The sequence below is a fragment of the Anopheles stephensi genome, chromosome 2 (genome assembly GCF_013141755.1).
Source record: "Anopheles stephensi strain Indian chromosome 2, UCI_ANSTEP_V1.0, whole genome shotgun sequence".
Classification (NCBI taxonomy): Eukaryota; Metazoa; Arthropoda; class Insecta; order Diptera; family Culicidae; genus Anopheles; species Anopheles stephensi.
Window position 1 is genome coordinate 59,726,334 of NC_050202.1, and position 24,754 is coordinate 59,751,087.

Consider the following 24,754-nt stretch of genomic DNA (forward strand, 5'->3'; position numbering starts at 1 on the left):
CAAGGTTGAACATAGAAGGTTTCATTGCCCCATTACTTGAATAAATAAATTGACATCAAGATTCTACTGTGCAATTATTTATTGGGCAGTAAACAGTGCTTAAAGGTGATTTGGTGTCAGAAGCTGTTGCAGCATCAGTTCCCTAGGATAATTCAGCTGCACAGGTAAAATCAAGTCATGGAAACCGCTTGAAGGGTTTTTTACCACCTGGCCGTTGATTTAAATAATTAACGTTTTGTGTTATTTTAATAGGAAATCATTTTATATATTGTATTTTTTTTTATTAATTATCAACCTTCCAATCTGTGGCAGCTTTACCTACCTTTACACCATTGTAACTGATAAACAAAAGGATGTTGGTTCCTGGCGATCCTTTTACTCAATTCGAATTTGAATACTAAAATAAAAGTTTTGTTTTCATTCGATTGCCCAAATTATTCTCTAAGAGTTCATTTTGTATTTTAAATAGGAATTACAATTCAAAAGCATCAAAACCATTCCAAAAAACCGTGTCTTTTCTGTATTTTAGGCCAAAAAATTCAAACATGCGAAACATTTCATTTAAAACACTCACCATGAAACATTTCGTCAACCGAAGACATCAACCGTTTGAATGAAATGTTTCACGCGCCGAAAGGAAAACACAGCAACTGCAGTAAAACCGAACTCCACGGATACGACTTCATAAAAAAAAATCTTTCGGATGAATGAAAACGAGTGGGAAAAACAAAACAAAACAAAAACACCATTTTACATTTCTTGTTACTATTTACAAAAGCTTTTCGTGTTTTATTTCATTCATTAAATTCTCTGCACTTGTTAAAACTGCACTCACGCTCGCAATCGCACGCCGTTTTGTCAAGGGGCAAAAAAACCTTCCCTTTCCTGTGGCCCTATTATACTGCTGTTAGTCTTTTGCGCTAGCCTTTGTGCGTTACACAGAGTGTTCCACAGAGCGTAGCCATACAAGCTCGAACCCCCCTGGGCAAGATTTAACTTTCTTTAACTTTATCCAGCAGCATCCACCGAACAAACAAATCAGACTGTATAAGAAATAGTGTTTAGAGAGTTTCTAAAATTAGATATCACGGGTTCTGGTTTGCTTACGGGCTTTCCGCTACTAGCGCGCGTTCCGAGCGCTGGACACACGCACTGCTACTACACCCAACGGGGTCACTGACAGACGTTTGTCACTTACGTTAATAAATACTTTTCGCGCAGCAAATTCTACACGCTTCCTCTTTCGTGCTTTATTATTCGTGTTCGTTCCTCGTCCTCCTCCTTTCATGGCCTAAACAGTACATTTAAGGCAAGAAAACAGTAGTGCAGTAGTGAGAAAGCATCTCACACACTCGAGTTTAGTGTGGAAGCTTTACAACGCGTGCAATAAGTTAACAAAATTCGCTGTGAATGTTTTCACCAGTTTTATCATCGTCGTTTCGATTCCATTTTGTCACTGCATGACGTCGAAAAAGTGGGTTTGAAAAGACAATCGCATTTATACATAGTTAAATGATAAGGATAATAAATTACGTCCCTAATACTCTGCCCTGTTTGCTGCTGCTGCGGCCTGTTGGCTGTTGATTGGTTTGTCTTGTATGTTCATATCGTCTCCTTAAGCTACACGCGCACTAAATTACACTCGTCGTACAACGGCTGCTGAATCCATTGCATCCCTATTTCTTTGTCTTTTTTTTATTTTTGCTACTACTTAACTAACTACACAAGCTCCCATGCCTCGGGGATATGTCCATCAACAAGATGCAAACAACAAAACAGAATCCATGTGGGAGCGTTTCACAAACACACGCGCACAAGGATTGCTAGGCAGGTGGCGCTTAAAGCCTACAGTCGCGGCAGAACGATCGTTGTCCTGATCCTGTACAGTTTTGGCTATCGGAGCCCTTGGTCTGCCCGCCCTATCCGAGCGATTGAAACATAAATAATTTAGATTGATCGTTCATCCCGTCTCGCTGAGAGCTGCTTAATGTACACTTTTTACAAACGATTTCTTGGCTGCTGCGAGCATCCCGGCAATCACCCGGGATGGTTCAGTGATACAGCCAGTTCGCCGGAATCAGGTAGTCTTTGATGGTGTACAGCGATTTCGCGTACCAGTGGATGCCTTCGTGGCGGGGCAAGCTGAGACTATCGCTCGCACTACTTCGCTCGAACAGCGCCAACACCTTCTCGACCAGCCGGTACGGTAGAAAGCTCAGATGTGCCACCGTTTGGCTGTCGATGAGCGCATAGCATGACGCCGCTATCGAATCGACCACGATCGTTCCTTCGCTCGTCAGCGGTGCGTAGACACCCTCCGACAGGGTGGACGATATTCGATGTACTCGCCGTGGTTCGAGCGTTCCACCGACGTGCACCAGTATGTGATCACCTTCCCGGACTCGATCGGCAAACACGAACCGTGTTTCGGACCGTTCCCGACGCCACACCATCACGAGATGGGCCGGAGTGACTTTCAGCAGCGCTCCACCTTCCGCTTCGATCGTTACGAATTCACGCCGTTGATGGGTGTCCCGGTCCATAAACATAAGCACCTCGCTGAAGACGGTTTGGCCGGCCGCATCGACTGCCTGCACTCGTTCCCCGATCCGAAGCTCGCTTAGCTTCCGGTGGATGCCGGCCTCCGTCAGGACGGTGCTGTCCCCGGTGAAGCAACCGCTCGTATGGCTGGACTGGGAGGAATCTGGAAGCGAAATGGAAGAAGAGCGAGCGAGCGGTATGCGGTTAGTAAAATGTATTCAATTTAATGGTTTGGGAAAAATGTGGGCAAAGGTGAGTCCCAAAAAATGGTCTTTTTTAGTGCATTTTTGAACGGAACAGAAGAACGGAACAAATGAGAAAAGATTCTTAAAAATTCTCTCACACACACGCGCGCGCACCCGGTTGGTGTACCGACGCGGCGCCATGCTGTGGTTAACATATTTACTATCTATTGATTTATTACACCCCGAAAAAGCCAGAAAAAAAGAGCAAGGGAAGGAACGATGATCCTTGCGGTCCTCTTCTCATTCGCTCGGCATTCGTCCCGACTGCGGCTTTCATCTTTCTTTCGCAATCGATCTACACGATACAGAGGGGTGCGTATGTGTGTGCAGAAGGCGGGTAAACGGTCCGGTCCGGGAAATTAAAACGGTTCCCAGACCCGCGCCTCGCGTGTACGCTGCACCGTTTGCTTCATTTTCTGCCTTGAGTAGCTCGAGTTGATTCCCTGAACACAAGCCTGCGTTCTGTTGTGGCCATTGTTGAGGTTTGGTAAGACGAGATCAGCGAGCTGGTGGCGATCAATGGCGGCGCAGAATCGCATCAGCCAACGATTTTCCTCTTTTTTTTTGTTGTTTTCGGAACCCAAACCCGAAAACGCACCTCACTATGTCGGTCGGCATTTACACACACGCACCCAACCTAGTTAGTGGCCTACGGGCATTTTCGGTTCTTCCGTTTTATGTTTCCATGTGCTTTTTTTCGTCTTCGAGGTGAGTTGCAGAACAGAAAATGGTGCACCCGAATCGTTGCTTAAGCTTTGAGCAGCGATTTTATTTTTGGACGCAGTTTTTGTTTGGTGCGCTGCTTCATGGCCACTGTCAGACATTGTAGACACTTGGCAAACCCTTCCCGGGGAAGGCACGTTTTGATTCCTTAGATTATTTGCGGGGCGGTAAATACGCGAGTGTCATTTAATCATTTTTAATTGCACCGACTTGCTTTCTTCCCAACTCCGAACGGGGATCACATCAATTTTGCGCCTGAAAGTCTCATTTGTCAAACACCGCAGTACGAGGTTGTTTACCGTTTGGGGGTTTTTATATGCCTGATTGATGAGCGAACCCAACCCGAGCGCACCATCCACTCGGCTTGTCACGCTGGCAGGCCTCATCAATTTCATTCATCCCCGTGCGATGGCGATCGTGCGCCTCGATCGATCGATCGTTTCGCTGCAGATAAATCTTTTCCTCGCTAGGCGAACGGAACCCGTTGGGCTTGATGGTGATGGCGGTCGAAATTAATTTGATTTCGATACCGTGAGAGCGATTCGCGATCGTTTGCATGCAGTATTGTGTACACAAACATGTGGGTTATTATAAGTTCCGATTGGGACACTTGGCCGGTCGCGTGTGAACTGTCACGCTGGACTGTTTATTTACATTTGGCGGGAGTTACAATCCCGCGACCCGATTTATTTAATGTCGTTTTCTTCCTGCGTGAACCGTGATCGAGAGAAGGCGCGCGCCAGGTTCTCATGCTCGTGTTGCCTCCTGACGACCAACAGGGTCTCCGTCCGCGTGTGTGTGTGTTGTCACAACCATTATCTCGTTATTAAAAACGGATAAATGATGGCATAAAGAACCCAACTGACAGACGGAAATTGTAAACTCCGACAGCGCGCCTAACCATAAACAACGCGTACAAAGGCGTACTTGGAAGCCAGGCTGAAGCGGACCGGTGACACGGCCTGTCACACGATACGCCGCGTCGGTCGGGTTTGCCTTTGGAAAGATGAAACGGTGCGCGTAGTTCGATAGGGTACGCACATCCAACCGCATTTGGAAGGAAACACCCGTAGCGGTAGCCACAGGTATTTCAGAGGTTTCCCGTCTGCTGCCTGTTCGTTCGATTTGGAGGCATTGAAGTCTTTCGTTTTGCTTCGAGGTGATAGCATGGGTTCGACAGCTCAGTGATGTTAGATGTGATTCAAAAGAGTTGCTGCTTGATATGATCATCCACGCTACACATACAAGCATATTGTTTCTAGCTTCATAATACTCAAAGAAACAGAATCCTTATAGATTATAAAACACAAAAAAAGCAATCGACAACCTCACGCATGACGGTGCAGCTTTCCTCCTAAGAGTTGTGCCCAGAGGTTTCCAAGAATCACCATTCCGAGATGCGTAAAATACATAACCACAAACAATCGCCGCGTAAGTGCAACAATAATATTTGCCGATTTTTTCCCTCCGATTCCCCGCACTAGCATCCAGTCCTCGGAAGGTTGGCAATCAAACACCTGAACAAATCCCTTTCCAACAACGGTCCGGAACAACGAAGAAAAAAAACCGGCAAAACGCACCATCGAATACCAAAAGAAAGAAGGGAGAACTCATCCATAGCTCACCCAATCGCAAGTGCGCTAAGAGTGCTAAGCAAATAATCCTTCTGTGCAAGGACCGTTCCAGCGTGTCCCTCCTCGAGTTCAGTCGGCTCAGGCGAAAGGCAGGGATAATATCATTAGAAAATTAATTTTTCCATCCCGGGGAAACGGTTCCGTGGTGAACCGAGGCTTCGAGACCATAATCACATAGCGGCCGATTGATTAGCCGCTAGGGGAATGGGATTATCCTGCGAAGGGTTAACGTGGTGCTGATCCGACACCGAGGCACTGACTTTGAGCCACTCGAGCCTGGTAGCTTTAACAGGTAGTGAGAGAGAGCAGGAGAGCTTGGTTGGCTTTTCCCGGGTTCATAAACAAACATTTACATGAGCTTAACTGAAGATGAGCAAGAAAAAAAAAACAGCAAGAAGGCAGCAAGCAGTAAAATCCTTTCCATCGTTTTGCTTTCACTTGTTATCGATGTACCATCCAACGCACTGCGGGATGCTTGTTAATTAAAAACCCCAAAGTGCTTAAGGTAATTTACAAAACAAAAGCGCAGTCTGTCTTCCTCGGTTGTTTTTTTTTTCTTTTTGCTTGCTGGAGAAGAATTTTTAAATGGACGCATGCAGCTCGCGAAAATAACGATCAAACCCGGCGACTTCACTGCCCCAGGGGCGACTCGAAGCAGAAAACACTTCGCTTAGAACCATTAACCATCCGCAATCCATTGCTTTGCAGAGAAGGCCCCGTTTTAACAAGACGCTGATATGATCACCTCGCTTTCGATTGGGGAGGTTGTGGCACAGGAGAGAGAAAGGGCGCGGGGAGGGGGGGGGGTTGAAACAACCCTCCCTCGAAAAGGAAATGGCCGAAGAACGGTGGGGAATGGTCGGACGAGAATTAACAAGCTGCTCGTTAGCCTCATCTTCCTCATCATCGTTCTTCTTTCTGCGACCCCCAACCAGCCAGACACGGCTCATACCAATTTTTCGCAACACTTTTCCCCAATTGCGATGTGGGGTTCGGGTCGTTCGCTGCGGAACCTGTCGCCGAAACGACAGGGCGTAAACAGGACACCGATTTGCATTCATCAAAAGGTCGGTCTGAACCGAGCCACGGTTTCTTGTGCCGTTCTTGTTCCTCCAAAAGGGAGTATCCGGGGATGGTGGTGGTGCTTGCGCAAACTACAGGTTACGCGCAACGGCAAAGCTGTCGAAGTTGCTGCGAAAGCTGACGCTTTCGGCGTAAACTCAATTACCCCGTTCTGCAGGATTTCTCTTTGCTGCCATTTTCTGCACACCAATGGTGATGGCTTCGAGCCCGCGAGCAACCCGGCTTCCCAGGCTGGGCTGTTGTGCGTGAGTTTTTTGTACAACTTTTTACACGTACTCCCAAAACCTTTGACTCTGACAGCTTGCACTCGGAAGAAAAAAAATTGGAGGAATGTAATCCTGGCTTTTTTTTTTGTAGAATTCGTGCCCGAAAGCCGATACCACTTAAATGAGCAGCCGTCAAGGGATCAAGGCTTCCGATCGGATTTCAATAGCAACCCAAAATCGGAACTTTGTGTTGGCATGAAACTGATCTTACACCGAACGTCTGGCACGCATCCGTCCTTCTGTATCCTTGTCATGGATCGCACACGATCACGCCACGCCAGCAATGCCTCGAGAAACTCACCTGATTTCACCGAACAGTGGATGTGATTGCGGCTCTCGTAGAACACCCAGTCGAAGCCGGCCTCGACGGCAAGCCGTGCCAGCATACCAATCTTCGACCGATCCTTGTCCGACGTCATGATGTCGACGGCCCGTCCTTCGTAGTGCAGCGATTCGGGCGCATGCATATGGTCCTCGTCCCAGCCCTCGGTCACCATTAACCGCAGACCAGGCCACTGGTTCATCACCGACACGGCCAGTATGTTGAGCTTTTCCTTGCAGCGCTGAGGGGTGGAAATTAGCGAGAGGGGGGGGGGGGGAGAAGAAAAGTAACACGTTAGTGTTGGTGATACGTTAATTAAATTATCCCGTAATGATGCTAATTATTTGTCAACAAGCCAATACCCATAAACAACTGCAGGCTGCAACGCTGCGTCCTGCTAATAGCTAGCCGAACCGAACCGAGCGTAGCGAAAGTTTGCACTAGCAAGGGATGAGGGGGAAGAGGAAGGCCAAAAGAGGGGGGGGGAAGAAAAAAGAGGAATATGCAACGAATGATAACGGAGTGCACTAGAAGCAGGAGACTAATGACTAGCTTCGACATAAATTGATATCGATTCACCAGGGAGACCTTTGCCACGAGCTCCACCACGAGTAGATAGGGAAGTTGATTTCCATGATGAAGAAACGAACGCACACACACACACAAACAGAAAGCTAGTTATCTTCCCCGTTTTTTATCACTAGCCCATCACTAACCAGCAAGACCCGTTCCGCAGCGCTTTTCCTTGTCCTACTGTCACGCGTGTGGAAAGTGATCAGCAAAGGCACGGGACGAGGAATTGTGCGCGAACGAGAGGCGTGAATTGTGCAGTGGCCATCGGTAAAACAAATGCGTCTCATTTGCATTACCTCAACAGATCTCTCTTCCCCTCGCTTCCCATCCCTTTTTCCTCACGGAACGCAACGCACCCGAAGCTGATTAATGAGGTGCGTGTAGTGATAAAAATAAAAATTAATCTTCCAACTCCCAAACCGTCCTTCCGGGCGATCGTGTCGTGCTCGGTGTGTTCGATGCTGGTGTGTAATTTTCTTCACCTTTATCACACACACACGAGGGCGGAGGACGTGCTCAGACACACACACACACCTGATGATGAAGGTGATGTGGATGATGATGATTACTTTGGACTTCCATCAGTGGCGATCAGATCGATTTCACCTCCGCAAAACCAGTTGCCAGAAGCGTACGCTACATAGTAAAGCGAGTCGAGCCGGCGCAGAAGCGAAATGAAATTGTTTCAACTTCCATCAGCAACGATAATGGTAAATGAAACCGTTTAAAAGAAGGCTTCTTCCCGGTCTTTTGTACCAAGCGACGAGGCTTAGCGTTTTGCGATCATAATGCATCACGGGAAGTAAGATGGACTCCTTCGGGACAAAGTAGTCGCCAAAGATGGCTGTTGTTTTGTAGCAAGAATAGGCTGCTTAATCTCTTTGAAGTGTTAAAGTGAGTCTTCATTCTATCAATTTTTATAGTCTGGGAAAACTATCTCAGTTACAGTACCTGCTAAACATTTACAACGTTTTTGATAATCACACACACGTAACAGAAAACACAAAGGTTTGTGTTTCACAAAATCCCAGCCGTCCAGCGATCGTCGAGAAACATCTCCTAAAAACCTTTTTCTTTACGCTCGAAGCATTGACTTTTTTGTGTGTGTCTTTGGTTCAAAATTTGAGTTTCAAGATGGCTCCACATAGCAGCGACGCGTAGCTCCCGGGGCCCAAGGGAAAGGCGTGGCTTAAAAAGTTGATCGTTTGGAGAGGAGCAAAATAAAAAAAGGAAGCAAAACCAACAAAAAGTTGGACACAACCCGCGGACACGGGAATCTCGCGCAACACTCTGATCGCGTTTCGTTGCTTGCTTGCCGTTGCCCAGAAGCGAACCGGTGCCGATCATCTTCACTGTGGAAAAGGGACAGGTGAATCCACCGTTAGTCACCCGCTAGTTGAGTGTCCCGAAGCGCCACGGGTTGGGAGCGGATGGTAGAATGTGCGTGAGAAGGGCTCAAAATCAAGAGTTCCAAAAATCATCCCCATGATGATGAAACTATTGCTGTGAGTTTGTTGGATTTTTTAAGGGTTCGTCGCTTATCGACTATGCAAGGTATTTCCTGACTTGAGCCGAGTGTTACTCATAGATGAATCATTTACTTTGTTCAGTAGAATTCAAGCTCGCGTTGTAGGCCTTTATCCTGATTGACGATCCGTCTCCAAATAAGTCCTTGTTAAATGGACGCATAAGCATCGCAGTGCCGCCATTTTGCGTCGATTCCCAAAGGCATCGCTACCTCGCAGCTAAGCTCCAGGTGCTTCAAACCTAGAACGATCCAATCGGAAAGCTTACCGCTCACAGCAAAGAAGAAACCCCAAGAACTTCGAATGCTAAATTAAAATTTATGTCTGCATGTTTGTGTGCGGCCGATCGGCAGGACTTCTTCTCATCATCCTTCTTCGGTACATCACCAGCGCTGTGGGTGCCTGGTTTCCTGTGGTGGTCGCGCTTAATCGTATCTAAACTTTTCGTCACAGATGTCATATTAGGCCGGCTAAATGGTGTCATGCTTGTCAGACCGAGTTCCCTCCCCCACCACCCTCCCGACTCTGAAACTCAAAGCTCCCGCTGGGCTGAGCATTCGTTCCCATCGGGCTTTTCACCAATCGGTTGCGCATTCCGTAACCGAACCAGCTCGCTCGCACGCAGTAATTGGATGCCAGGGTGTCGTTTCCTTACTTTTTTATTTTTCTTTTCCCTCGCGATGCGCTACGGGTCCCAAATATCTCGAAAAGCTTCTCGGCCATCATGGAAGCCAAACGTCGTCGGACCTCTTGTGACCGTTCCGTTTCGTTTCGCTTGCCCGGAGCTACGATTCTCGGAACATCCGAGTTATCCGTAGCGGGCAAGGAGAATGGGCTTTTCTGAGGTTTTTCTGAACGGTTGTTTTCCTCCGATCGAGGGCTGAGGTGTTTGTTTTAAGGGCTACCGGAGACGAATCGATTTTCGTGTTCCGTGCTTTCCCAATCCAACAGTCAGCCGGTCCGTGTGTCCCTGACCGTTTTTATGTTTTCCTGCTTTGCTTTAAGACCAATTTGCCACGGCGTCTAAATATTTGGATGTTTCCTTGCGCAGCTTTACCTCCCAATGCAAAACCCATGACATACACAAACACACACACACACGCCGAAGGACATCGAAGGACCATTTGCCCTTTTTTCCCTTTTGCTTGATGTTTGATGCTGCTCCCGAAGGGCCTTGAACGTCACACCGGGAACCCGTGACGGACGGATCGGATGTGTGTGTGTGTTTCTAGCGGCCGACAATCGATTAACTGCAGTTGACTGACTTTGACAGCTTTTGCCGGCCGGTCGATTGTTGCGAAATGATGTTTTGCCCTAACCTTGACCACCGAAACTTGACGGGAGTTCCGGGACTGTTGGGAATTGCTTTTCTCGAATGTCTGTGGTTGCCATTTTTTTCACATTTCCTCCTTTGCATTGGCATCGTTTGCCAATGAAAAATGATCCTCCGAACAATCACATTTTCCTTCCTTCGTAACGGAGGAATAAAACCCATCGAAAGGATTAGGAATTATACCAAAAAACGCTGTATCCAGAAGGTCTCCCTCCGATGGCTCTGTGTTGACCAAACAAACAAGCCCGGTATTGTTCCCAGGGCGCAACAGCAAACACATTTATAAAAAGCGCATTCTTAGCCTGATTCAGGACAACAGGGACAAACCATCAGCGCACCGATGTTCGCTAATGGGAAAAGGAAATTTACACTCGTTTGTTAATTTTCCCTCCGAGCGCGCGTTTGTTTGACGAGCTGGAAAAACTCCCAAGGGTGCGGCTAGTAGTAGCTGCCAGTCCGAAGTGGCGATAATGTTCTTCACTTCACCTAATTATGTTTGTGGAGTCCATTCAATCCTCTTCTCTCTCCATGCTCTTTCCCCCCCCCCCCCCCACTTTGGAGGACCATTTGCAATGTCAATTAGCGCCAACCTGTGGCGGGTCTCCTTCGAACACTCTTCATCTAACCGTCGCGGGTCAACACAAAAACCCGACCACAGGAGCCTGGTATCCCAATTGTATCCTGGTACTCGGTTTGCGTACTACAAGTGGTGGCGCTTGGGCGGTGTACGTGAATGAAGCTTTTGTTCCCGAAGCCTTTGGTTGTGTCAACAAGCCCAACGCGTCTCACAAACGGTAGCTTCCCACCTATATGTGTAGGCAAACGTGACGTGAGCACATGATTTACCGTCTGCCGTCCGGTGGGAAAAAGAACCCACACTCCTTCTTCTTCTTCTTCTTCTCCACCGCTCTGAGCACTGAGGTACGCGTTTGTTCCACTCGAAAACCAAAAAAATCCCTCCTAATCGCGCAGCTTATTCGGTACGTGGGCCACAAAACGATAAGGACCACGCGGCCCGCTCACCGACCTGCCTAATGCTCCGATTTATTCTCACCCCACACTCAATAAAACCTCCATCAACAGAAAAGCTCGACTCGCGCGGTCAGTCGGTGTCACACTTCATGTCAAAATATTTCGTCAGCTCCGAACCCGGCGGGTGCGTGCGTGCGTTTTAATCGTTCGGGCACGATCGTTCAGCTGGAGCTGGTGGCCCGTAAATGGATGTGCGGCTCAGCCACCAAAAACCAGTATGTATTTATCCTCCACTACTACTGTTGCTTCTGCTCCTGAGGTAGCCCTCTCTCTCTCTCTCTCTCTCTCTCTCTCTCTCCCCCCCTCTGTCCGTCTGACCATTCCAAAACACCAATCCGGCAGCAATCAAAAGCGTTTAAGCGTCAAGAAAAGCGTGTGCGACAAATTCCTCCGACTTAAGTGCCTGCTGACCAGCCGGTTTCGTCCGATAGCGGGTTCGAGACTGAGCGACACCGGGATGATAAATGGACGCGCCCCGTCTGGCCGGCCCGCTTCTGAAGGTGGCCCATTTGTCAGGACCGCTTTGCGTATGAACCACTGTGCGGAGAACCACAGAAATCTTGCATCCCACGTGACTTGCGAGAGAACGAGAGACACACACACACACAGTGTGCGGGGGCACTCGTCAGGGGGGGGGGGGGGGGTTCGGGAGGCTTTGTCCCATTCTTTTTATTAAACATCCTTTAAACTGACATAAAAAGACGGGATGGGGCGCGCAAAAGGTGAAAAGGCGAAGAATTAAAAAGAGATAAGTATTAAATTACATCGCATTAATATTGCTCACTTATTTTGTCATTTCAAGTTCAGCTCTGTTGCGTGCTGCTTTGCCGGGGTAGAGGGGGAGAGATATCGGGGGGATCTTTTCCCCTGCTGGTTGAACGGTAAGTACACGGTGTCATCGGGTGTACATTAAACGCACATCGTCGTGTTAGGGCATTAAGCGGTACGCCTCTTTAAACCGCTTCTACCGACACGGGCCATTTTAACCCCTCGGCTGCAACCTGCTTCGTGTGAGTTTTCGGTGTGTGTCTCGTATGCATATATTATTGCACAATGCGAGATAGTGATCGCAAAGAAGGTTAAACGATGTCGCACACAGAAAAAAGACTCGTCGAGCAAAAGGGAAAAGGATGCGACCCTCGAAACAAGCGCTCGGTACCATTTTTTCCTGTGCATCGCTGTGCATGATTAATGGTGCGAATGGAGGTTGACATTAGACCCGCTTCCCCCCGCTCGCTTACCTACGGCAGACAAGTGGGCACAAGATTGAAAAATTATGATTAAAACGTAATCTTATATAATAAACCGCACACAATCAGCGAACTGCTGCGTAACGCCTGCGTCGCGGTGGTTTCAAAAATCGAAAGATTACAATCGGTGCGGGAAGCAACGAACCCGGGAAATGGTTGAGTTGAATGGATCGAATTACAAAAACCCGGCCAAAACCCGGATGGTGATGCTGCTGCCGATAAGACAGGCCGTTGGAATGATCCCGTTTCCACACGGTGGACCTCCCGTGTTGGTGGGCGCCTTGTTTGAGGCAGGTTAGTAGCTTCCTTAGGGAATCCTTACAAGATGTGAAGATGAATGGAGAGGGAGAGGGAACGCAAAGATTTCGATTGAAGGATTGAAAGGCAAAGGGGGTGGGAAAGCCAGGCCAGACCCAAATGCTGGCTGAGTGGATCACAGTATCCGGAGGATGTAATAGGATATTTGACCTCACCGAGCGAGGATCGATATCGATACCGGATCGATGCCGATTTTTCCACCTCCAGCGCAACCACGGCCCATGTCCACGGCAACCTAGTTGCCTTGGTGGCTTCAAAAAATAACCCAACTTTGATACCGCAGCAGAATAGGTTTGATCCCGGTCGGACAGGTCGGCGAAGAATGCGACAAATTCCTGCGGTTTTTGGCTTTTTTTTTGGCCACAAAACGGACGGCTGTTCCGAAAACCTGGAGACCTTCCGGAGAACCAAATTTAATTTGTAATGAATCCTTTCCTGACTTTGGGCAAGCATGAAGAATATCCAAACAAGGAAGAACACTTCAACAGAAGGTTAACGACACGGAACGGACAAGCAGCCAGTGTTAGATTTAACGGGTGAAATTCGACTTCCCAAAAGAACGTAGCGATGTGTCAAGGCTGCTGTCACAACAAGCGATAAAAATATTTCACCGTAAACAATTGTATCACAATGTAGTTGGAAGATAACTTCAGCGATTTTGTGTGTTCGGGAAAGGTTTCAATAAGCTTGAAACAGATCCATCCATAAATGTGCCTCCCGTATGTGCTTCCGCAGTGGCAATCACTCTCACGCCCGGTAGACGAAACACGTTACATACCTCGCCGGGTTGCTGCTTAGGTCAGTCGAGGTGTCGTGGTACAGGTTGCTTGCCACCGACCCCAGGCAGACTGGTTCAATTTAAGCCTTATTTATGAGACAACGAGCCAAATGAATGTATGGCCGGCGCATAGCACAGTGAGCTCGGCCGGCGTACGATGCTGGCCAAATTGCTGCGGATTATCGGTTTTAAAGCGGCTGATTATGCTGCTGTTCAAGCTAACTCAAGGCAAGGCACTAGATCCCGTTAATGTGCACTACTTCAGCCGGAGTACAACTCCCGTTGCGTTTTACAATTCGCAACCCTGCGGGCTATAAAGTTCGCCTGTCGGGGGCTGAAGATCAGGTCTGATGTCAGCCCTCGTGTAGTTACACGTGTCAGGTGTGTGCGTTGCCCGCGACATAGAACGTGAGCTTAATGTCACTTCAATAAATGTTGTCCGCGTTGCGCCGGAAAGAAAGATCGCTTGCACCGGTACGATACTGATGCATACCAGCAAATTCGCTATGCTGCTTATGCTAATTGAGTGGCGATTTAACCATGGACCGAGGATAACGGACGATCGTTCTCCATCAACTCTCAAGCGGATCAGCCAAAAAAAAAAATCAAGCAAAAAACGGGATGCTGTTGCGTTTAATTTTGGTGTCCGCCAGTTATTGTTGTCCGTGACGAAATCTGAAACTGTTCTCTTTTATCTATCTCTCTCTCTTCTTTCCCTCTCTCTCACACACACACACTAATGCTCCTCAGAAAGTGTAACAATGCGAAAAACCAAATCATGGTAATCCCGCTGCTTCAAACAGATCATAACTTATGTCTGCCGATCGATACGTACGATCGAGCGATTTGTTGCCTCGCTTGTTTTGTTGCCTTCATCCCGGTTCAGCACGCTTTCCGTTGCCGGGGAGCGTTTGCATCGTGGTTGCTTTGTTTCACACTGGCTGGTTCGGTCGAGCGATCCCCCTTTTCCCAAAACCGAGACGCTGAACCAACCATTGCACCGTTGCGCCTTAATCGTTGGTGCCGATCGTTCATCTTCCTCACAGAGGGCGCACGATCTCTTCTGCCTGCCTGCCACAAGTGTCTCCCCACACGATCGGGTTGCCCTTTTCGGAAGGATTTTCCCAGCAGATCGCTTGCAGCAGCAGCGAACAGCCGAACATGGCATTTTCGATCCACCGACACAGACCGTGGCGATTGCTCACAACTGATACGCGCCTTGAGTCGGAGCTCGTTTGCTTCATCGTTCTTGTACACCTCGCTCTGTGCTCTGTGTGCGCCATTTTCGTCCTTTTTTCCCCTGCAGCTTACGCGAGACCATCCCAGTGTGATGAGCTATTTCAGCCCATCCATGAGCATACGAGCTACAGCTATTAAATGGGTTAAAGATTAGCTAGAGAAAAACTTTTAAGTCCACGTTTGGAGATGAGATACGCGCACAAAAACATTCAGACAAATAAGCTTTCCCGGGCCTATTGTTTTCTCAAGAGCTAAAAATAGCCTCCAAACACGTTGCCACGATTTGTTGCTGCTGCTGCTGCTGCTGCTAAATGTCATTAAGATGGTTTACATTGCATTCGTTTCAGCGCCTGGAACGCTCGTTGAAACTTGCCATAAAGTCGTTTTTGAATCGACTGGACTGGCATTTCTGTCCAAACCAAACGAACCAATTCTAAAATTAAAAGCGAGAAGCAAATAAACATACACACCCAACCTCGCCACAATTATAATCAATTGATTGACTTTTAATCGAGTTTCTTTGCCGAAAGCTCTCGCTCAGTCACTATAATATTAGCCAACGCACCATAAAAAAGGGGAAAACTTTTAACCGAAAACTCATTCACCCACCCCACCCAAGCTCACTCCACATTGCGTTTATTGTTTTATGAGACGTTTGTTTTCCCTTTGCCATCGTGGCCGGTGTTGTGTTTCTCGGGTTTTTTGTTTTGTCTTCTCCACTTTTATGGTTGTGCCGTCATTATCGTTTACGGTGGTTGGTGGAAGTCTTTAGCGAACTCGTACGCTTTGATGCAATCGACCGATGCTGCTGCTTCCAAAATTAAGCTCAACAAAGTTGAGTCTTTGTTTTGGGTGTCTCTCCCGGTGGGACTCGAACTCGCTAATTAGCGCCTTGTAAATGGGTCTGCGTGACGTTAGAATGGGCCGTATATGGGGAGGGGGAGCCTACCAAAAGGCTCCAACAGTACCTGGGTTTACTTGCTTCGGTTGCCGGCATAAAAAGTCTCCCCGCAAAGCTTGCCGTTTACAACCGTATTAACTAATTCCCTTACTCCGCTTATAGCTTTACAGCTCTCGCCAAACACAAGACACACACTCTCTGGATGGGGCACTAGTCGTCGTCATAAAGCTTCAAACATTTAACCAGAGTACCGAAAAATCGCTTCCAAACGCTTCCAAACGGTGCTCGATCCCAAGCGCTATGGCAAAATTGTCGGCAGCCAAGAGTTGATGGCTGGCTCGCTGGTGAGTCGAACGAGCCGGTGTCATATAAATTCCATAATTGATTGAAATCTGAACGATTAGACCCCGCTTTGGGTCGGTATACCGATCCACGTGCATACGTGTTATGGATCGCCGGACCCGATGCTCCGATACCCGATCGTAAATCGATCATAAACGTTCCGCTTTTACAGGTTTTTGTCTTCTATTTTTTCATCCAGACCGGGGTGGTGCAATTTTTGCGCGTTCCGACTGCGAACGCTCCTTAGCTTATGCTAATGATGATGGGCACATTAAAACCAGGTCAACAATTGGCCAAAAGCCACCAGCGGTGGGTGGCCTTTAGCGATTAGAGAAGGAACCAACCATCTCACTCGGTCGGGTTCGAAGCGATTGAAGTCTAATGCCGGGACGGTATGATTTACAGCACCCACCAAACAACCGAGATACCAGGTTGAAGGAAGATCGGGAAGATCAGAAGATCGGTCATATAAATCTTCGTTTTTTTTTTTAATTCACTCATACGCGATACGACGCAGAATCCGACACCTGCTTGCGTCCGGAACCGGGGGGGAAAAAAACGGCCGGCCTGCTTCTGCTTGATGCGCACTGCGCCCGTTCCAATTCTAATAGCGCTAATAAATCGCAAAGCACCGACAATGCGGATCGCGGACACTGCTGCTTGTAGAGAAACCTCCCGTTAACCAACATCTCCTCTTCTCCACTGATGCCCCAGCTGCTCGATTGTCGGCCGTAACGAATTGTTTCGCCCGCGACCTAACGGACAAGTGTTAAAACTATCGACTCGCGTGCGACAAAGACACCGAAGGAGGCCGGTCGGAAAAGTATCAACCAAACCTGTGAAGCTGTGAAATAAACAACACCGGCTGAGACAAAGTAACACACCGATCGGTGGCCGCTGATGAGGAGCTATTTTTACAGCAAAGAAACCCTTTTGCTCCTTTAATTCAATTACATCAAGCATCACTTACAGTGCGAAAGAAAGAGAGAGAGAGAGAGAGAGAGAGAGAGAGAGAGAGAGGGAGCGAAGGGCCAGTTTATTAGTACACGGTGTACAAATATTTGACATCATCGTGCAGCTGTCAAAAGCGACAGTTAAATATTTACGTTCTGAACCAGATTTATATGTCAGCCGGCCCGATCCCGAACAATCACAGATTCACGATTGAATCCGTATGCTTACAATTACGGGACTCGTTCATCTTCTTCCTTTTTTTGTTCTTACTTGCTCACCCACTTTAAGAGCAGCGCGCGGGAGAGATTTGCTTATTTTTAATTACTCACGTCAAATACTGTGTTCCGTTCAGAGAGGTATCAACAAATTGGTCACGAGATCCACCCTACGCCCAAACCGCTTCTGGCCGCCCCCGGTGGTTCTTCCTTTGGACCGTGTTTGACAATCGCTTGTTAACAACATTCGCTACAAGTGTTTCGCTTCTCGTTTCCCCTACCACCCTCTACTCTCACTCTTGTTCTTCGTGTACTTGAAAACGTAACGCCAGCCAGCGAGCGCTACGGACGATTCTTCTCTTTCTCCAAACGGTCTGGACAGACGGGCGGAATCGAATGCGCAAAGCAAACGAGGGCACTCTAGTACGATCCCTAAAACGACAAGACACGTCCTGTGTTTATGGTAATTTCCAGTGTCCATTCTGTGTTGCTGTAAACCGCCCACCCACCCACCGCATCCGATCACCGCTACCAGTCCTTTGGTGCGTGTGCGTTGTTTTCCTTTAGGCGAGTGCGCAATGGGTTTTGTTTTCCCTGAGCATACACACACACGTACCGAAACGACTTCCAGCTCATCTTGGCGTGCGTCTTAAAAGCTTTTCTTCATCCCTTAACCGCCCCTCATTCCTTGATCAAAGAAAAAGCTCCCCGTACCCGGTAGTACGCTCGTGACGCATCCCCCGACGATTCCTCCAACGATCAGGTAAACACCAAAAAATCCTGAAGAAGCGATTATTTAATTTTTTTCTTCTCCAGCTGTGATTAAACACAGTTGCTTTCACCCCGAAGCGTGTGTGTGTTTGTCGTTTACTATTCCTGGCGGGTGTGAAAACAAAAGCGACCCCAAAACAAAATCATCCACCTCCCGATCCATCCCAACTGATCGATCGGCTAGTTTGGAATAGCTGCTGCTGACTGCTTGTTGTTTTACAGTTTTCCCCCTTATGGAAGGTGGACGAGTTTGTGCTTAAGTGCCTCGGAGCACGGCTCAAACGGTCCGACATTCCAACGATCCACCCTCCCTGGACGAACTAGAGAAATCCAAGCGAAGTAATGCAAGGTGTGATTTTCGATGATCGGCTTGGCCACACCGCACCGATTGTTTGTACGGGCAAACGGGCCGCGGGGTGAATAAAGAACACAAAATCTCTTTAGCTAATGCAAGAGTCCAAACACCAACTAGAGAAGGCAACAAAAAACTCAGGACCGTAGCACTATAATTGAATTTTAATAATTTATTTACATTGCGTTCGTGCGATGCGCATTACTGACAGCGGGATGGTGAGTGTGATCAGGGCGGAACGATTCGCAAACCTCGCTAAGGGAGTGAGCGAGGGAAGAATAAACAATCGAAGTCGATTGTCGTTTCTTGAGACGATCCAGATTGTCGGTCGCGCGATCGTGGGACCCGCGAAGCGTGGACTTCACGCCAGAGAATCGATGAGGCATCAGAAAAGACCTTCAAGAATGCATACGACGAAGCGAATTTTCTATATATCAAAACCTAGAGACACTCCGTCAAGACCCGCCAGAAGTGTAGATTAGCTAGAGCTCAATCACTTGGATTGATATAACCCAGATGCTCCGCGACTTTCGCCAGCTTTATCGAACTCTTCGGGGGCATAGAGCAGCAAAAAAAAAGAGCATTGAATTGATCAAAACCACATCCGGGGTTTTCACACCCATTGCTCCAAATCACTGCACCCAAATCGCGCACGACGATGACGACGATGATGATTAGGGCTGAGCTGAGCGCGTTTTATCAATGCACACACAAACCGCGCAGGGTCGTAAATTTTTCGAACGCACAGGAACGGATGACACACATCACAATTGATTAACGATATCGCGCTCGTTTTGTTGCGATCGATCGTAAACGGTTCCCCGCCTAATCCTGGTGGCTGATAGGAAGCGACCAGCGATAAGATTACCGTGCCGGAGCGAAATGCAACGAAACGCACGAAAACCCAACCCCCCACCCCCCCCCCCCCCCCTCCTTGATAAAGGTAATTCCCCAAAAACATTGGCATACCGATTAGCTTACGGCACGGGCTGTGTATTGTGTGACTTGTTGCTGGTTTGTCGAATTCTGGAATGTTTGGAGTGGATTAGCTTTCCGGGTGGATCAACAGCGCTCAAGGCTGTGGCGAATGGCGACAACGAAACGGAGCCGAAATGAGGTCGACCATGCACACGAACTCCACTTATCGAACAAGCGTTACGTTTACACCACGATTAAACGATAACAGTTTCGCCTTCAATTTTGAGCATTTTTTGTTTTTCGACTTGCATGTTTATACGGTGAAGCGTTGGTGTTAAGCGATATGCAAAGGACACTCGGCATGATTCCACAGACTCGTTGGGTGCAATCTCATTGTACCACCCGTCGGTACTGTCCTTTTTCCCAGCCAAGAACCATTTTGCCGTAAAACGATAAATACAGAAGTTTATGGGAAGCATTCGTTTACGATCGACTTATACGACCCTGAGCTGGTGTAATGAGCTGTGGCTCGGTACGCGTGCGACCTTCTCCGGACCATTACCGAGTCCTTCGAATAACCCCAGTCGCCGCCGTCCCAGGCATTACTCACCTGCGTCATAACACGATCCGCCCCGGTACCTTCCTCGTCCTTGAAGATGATGTCCTTGTTGTAGTTCGTCTCGAGGCTGCGGAACTTGCTGTCGTTGCGCGAGATCGGCCCCTCCTGCATGCCGGACGCGGACAGTGAATTTTCGCTCACGTTCGGCACATGCTGCTTAAACACCAACGGTAGCAACTTCCGGGTCCGGCGAGGACCACCGATCCCACGGCCCGGACCACAGCCAGCCGTTAGCTGGACCAGGGCCAACAGTACCACCATCATCCACACCATTGTCCTGTTGCGCTGTGGTGTGACCCTAGCCATACACCTTACCCCCGAACGATACTGAGACTTCACTTCCGGGCAAACACTGGCGTACCCCGCTGCGGCAGAACACGACTGCCCCACGGCACTCAACTCCTCCCCAGCGATGCTACTGTACGGTCCGAGCGGGCCGAGCGGGTCTGTTGATTGCATTTCGGGCACGGGATTGCAGGGTGGCGCAGGATCGACGACCGCAACTGGCGTTTGTCTCCAGCTGCCCATTCGGTTGTCACTGCACAGATTACAGCCTCGGGCCGCGGCGAACGAGGACAACGATCGGGACGATGAAGGCAGCGACCTCGCTGCACTCTTGCGGTGCATTCAGCTATTCGGTCGGCCGACGGGCAGTCGGCACTCGAAGATGAAGACGCCACTTAACCTTCGTCACTAATACACTTGGCACTCACACACACACACACACACACCCAGTAGTGCTATTACTACTGGGGAACAGCACACACTACACGCTTTTTCTTTAGCTTCTTTCTTTCTGGAGGACAACACGCACCCAACACCTCACAGCTTTAAGCACACGGTATTTTGCCCACTTAGCCAAACGGTATGGCACACCAAGCCAAACGCACTTGTCTCACCGGGTGACACACCCGGTTTGAAGATGCAATAATGATTTATTTCTTATCGTGCACTCGTTCACTTGTCGCGCTAAGCGGGTTATGCAAATGAAGCTGGCTGCACTTGTGTGAGGCCAGATTCAGCCGGATTCGTCGCCGGTCAGGTTCGCCGTCGATCGGTATGGCATTTGAAGTGCCTGCTACGCACTGGCGAGATTCAAATGTGCCCACGAGCAGTATTTATTTGGCACACCTGCACCCACACACACACACACGCGTGTTTCCGGCGGATGGGAACGAGCACTGAACGGACGAGTACAGCCCACACAGGAAGATAGTTTTCACCGAGGAAAAATCAGCAAAAAAACACGTACAAAAACACAACCGATTTTTACTTTTCTTTCGTACCAACCGGGCTTCTCGGGAAAATGCGCTGTTTTCTTTCTGTATATTCACGCTATTTTTCACGATCGTATTCGGGCGCTGTAGCAGTTTCTCGCCTCCAGATACCAGAGCGATGCACGCAACGCTACGGCCACGCAGAAACGATGGTAATTCGACTAGCACTAAATTAGAACTAAGTAGACTGGCGGTTGAAATTTTTCGAAGCTCGCCTTACCTTACGCTCAGCCGATCGCTCGCCTTCCATCGCCACCATCGCTCGTACAGCGAGAGCGTGTGTGTGAGAGAGAGCGAGCGTGCGAACGAGTGAAAGATAACCGAGCGACCGAGCGAGAGAGCAGCAACGACGGCGAAGACGCGAGAGCGAGATGATCTACGGCATCAATGTATCAACCCCACTGGGTGTGTGTGTGTGTGCGTTAGGGGGTGAATAAAAGGAAAAGAAAAGTCTCATCCCTTCTTTGCCGGCCGTATCCCTTATTCAAGCTAAAGCTTCGTGCGGGTGTGTGCCCGAGTGAGATAGGCTGTGTGCCGGTAAGCCAATGGAAACTGCTCGATAAGTGACGTGAGCGAAAGTATCAGCATTTGGATGAGGTTGTTAGGCGAAAGGAAAGCTTTAATTGTTTCTCTCTCTCTCTCTCTCTCTCTCGTTTTCTTTCGCTTGCTAAAAGGATGGATCGGCGAGGACGAGGGTGAGCGTCGAGAGTGAGAAAGCTAGTTGTTTCAGGCTGAAAACTCACCCCCGAAGGATGGTTTGCGAGGGGTGAAATATAAAGGGGATGCGTTTGCTTTTTTTTCTTTTTCCAATTTTCCCTCAACTCTCCGTCGTACGCATACACACAAACTAGGCTGCTCACCCTATTTCAAGTGGTGGTTGTGTATCGGGAAGCTTTCGAAGCTTTTTTCCCCCCGTTCATGATACTCGGGTTCGCTGCTAATCGAGATTATGCTCGTGAATGCTGTGCGAATATGTGTGTGCTGACTATGTTCCGGGCAGGAAAATTCCTCCATTGCGTTCAATGTCTGTTTGTCGGCACAATAGAGACCCGGTGAATTGTAAGCCGATTGAAATGTGTATCAGCAGTTTCTGGTGAATGAACATCGGCCGGATGGACCGAACGGTACAGCGAATTATGCTCGCAAGCGTAATCATACCATCACCAGCTAGTCAATTGGGTGTATGGGTCTATGGCGAAGTTTGCGGGAAGGATTGAGCGAAAAGGCAATACAGCCACAAGGGCCTTTTGTGCCAGCAGTTGCAGATTTGCTTACTCAGTCGAGCATCCTGTGGCGGATGTCCAATGCCGCCAGGTGCTGTGAAAGTAATATGTGTGCACAATTGCATTAGCTTGTGTGAATTTAAGGTTCGTGGGTGAAACTTTGTTGCTTTTGAAATTATTAATCAATTCGGTCGATTTTATTTTCTTTTTTATGTATAATTCACTGATATATAACTAAACACGCTTACCTACATATATTTCAAACGTTATAAATTACAGTGATCTTTTTTTTTTCAAGAATATTATACAAACACACAGATAGTCTTTCACTGAGTTTATTAGCTTTTGGTATGTAAGATTCTTATAATCATCATATTTTAAAATTAGATTAAACACAGTCAATTAATCTTCTATGTCAAATATTGCTAAAGTTTTATTTGTAATTTTGATGAATGGTTTCTATAATTGCCAAGATTGTTCAAAATGTTATCCAAAAGATGAGAGATAACTAACCAAATTAAATATTTCATTCCATCTTGGTTGTTATGTTGCAAACATTGATGATCATATTGGAAGATTTCACCCTTCAGACAGCAACATAAAACTCCAACGATCCCTTAGAAACACATCCCGATTGCGCTCGATTTGTAGGAAGCTGCTCAAGCAGAAAAGCACAATCGCATCACGGTTTCGCAGAATCGGCAAACCATAGCCCCGACCGTTTGGAGAAGGGACCCCCACATTAAGACCACGGAGACGCAGATGCAAGAAAGAGCAGACACTAGCAGGCGCGACCCGTACCTGCGGGCGAAGAAAACGGGTCCAAGGCAAGCGAACGCACGCACGCACACACGCACCAAGACTCGAGACGAGACAATGAAGAAGACACGAACAACACCTCAAATCCCGCCCTTTCCGAAAGCGATCATTTATTCCCTCACCCCAAAATCAACAACAAAAAAAAACAACAACAACAACAAACGAACAACAACAAAAAAAAGCTCCGCACCGGCACAGCTTGTCATCTCGCTCGCGATCGCACAAATTTTGGGTTTCGCAGGTCGGCGCGGCGTTTTCGTTTCGTTTCAAGTCGTTTTTTTGGTGGATCGAAATACAGCCGGCATCATGAGAGGTTTTTGGAAGTTTTTTTTGTGTATACTTTTCTGATCTTCCGTTTGCCAAAAATTGGCGCTAGAAGATAGGGAAAAAAATTAAGCACAAGATTATGATGATTCCCGGACCCTTTCTGGTGGTGATAATGATGAAAAGAAAATGAGGTTCGGCTGAAGGAGCAGCAAAACGGCCATGATGATCACGCTCACGATTATCGTCGGGCACGGAAACGTGCGAATGCTTGCCCATGCTTGGAAGTGAAGCATATCAATGGCTTCCTCGTGTTGGTGGTTAGTCTTGGAGGGATGGAACCCACTCGGGAAAGGAGAAAGGAGTACCATTTTTCAAAGGGTTCCGTGGAAAAAGTGAAGGTGATCGAGAGCTAGAAGAAGAGGTTTTTTCTTGCTTGTTATCCATAAACTGGATGGAAAGAAAAACAACAGCTCAACAGATGACCATTCATGAAGAAATGGGTATAAGAAGTGGGATATCTTCGATGTGTTGCATATGGTTTAAAGCAATTCTGGAAAGAGATTACTGGAAAGCAATGCTGTTAAATCTTGATGCAGGTTTCTGGATACAACTGAACTAATAGAGCCTGACCGTAGCTAGCGGAATGCGCAATCTGTCTCATTTAAGTTAACCTCACAGTTCCTGTCAGCTAACGAAACTACCAAATACAAAATATAAATCATAGCAACATTTAAAGTCTCACGGAACTGCTGAGCACTTGACGTGCAACACACAACAATCGCATACTTGATTAGGCCAGCAGTTTAGATGCGGCGTAAAAAGAGAGAGAGAGAGAAGTAAACAATTAATAGCAAACATAAACTAGACCGTCTGCCACTCATACGGCCAAAGTACACAGTATAGGGCGCGAACGATCGCTTGGCACAATATAAATTATACCGAACAAATAAACACTACTCGACTATCGATTGGTGCTCGAGCTAGAATAATCTGATGTCACCAAGGAAGGTAATTAAGGTGCATGAGTTTGCAGTTTCCTCGAGACCGACTGACTGACATTTCAAATCAGCTTGTTTATTGTTTATGCAATAAATTTTAGCGGGAATCTTAACCACAAAAATAATTGTGTCTGATTTAATCGGTTGAATATCACACTCAAGTTTATATAAAATATTATATAAAAATAGTGAATCATAAATTCCTGAACAAATATAATTTCTTATCTCCACTTCT

The 24,754-nt window shown here is 47.7% G+C and overlaps 1 protein-coding gene across 1 annotated transcript; it reads right to left on the reverse strand.

The window, feature by feature from the left end:
* Nucleotides 1–748: 748 nt before the first annotated feature.
* LOC118506467 (protein hedgehog) lies at nucleotides 749–21,399 on the reverse strand. The gene is made up of 3 exons (XM_036043642.1): nucleotides 19,927–21,399; nucleotides 6,794–7,055; nucleotides 749–2,704 (listed from the first exon to the last, which is right to left on the reverse strand). Exons 1-3 carry the CDS (start codon nucleotides 20,560–20,562, stop codon nucleotides 2,052–2,054), a joined length of 1,551 nt encoding a protein of 516 aa, XP_035899535.1. The 5' UTR covers nucleotides 20,563–21,399; the 3' UTR covers nucleotides 749–2,051.
* Between the last annotated feature and the right edge of the window lie 3,355 nt (nucleotides 21,400–24,754).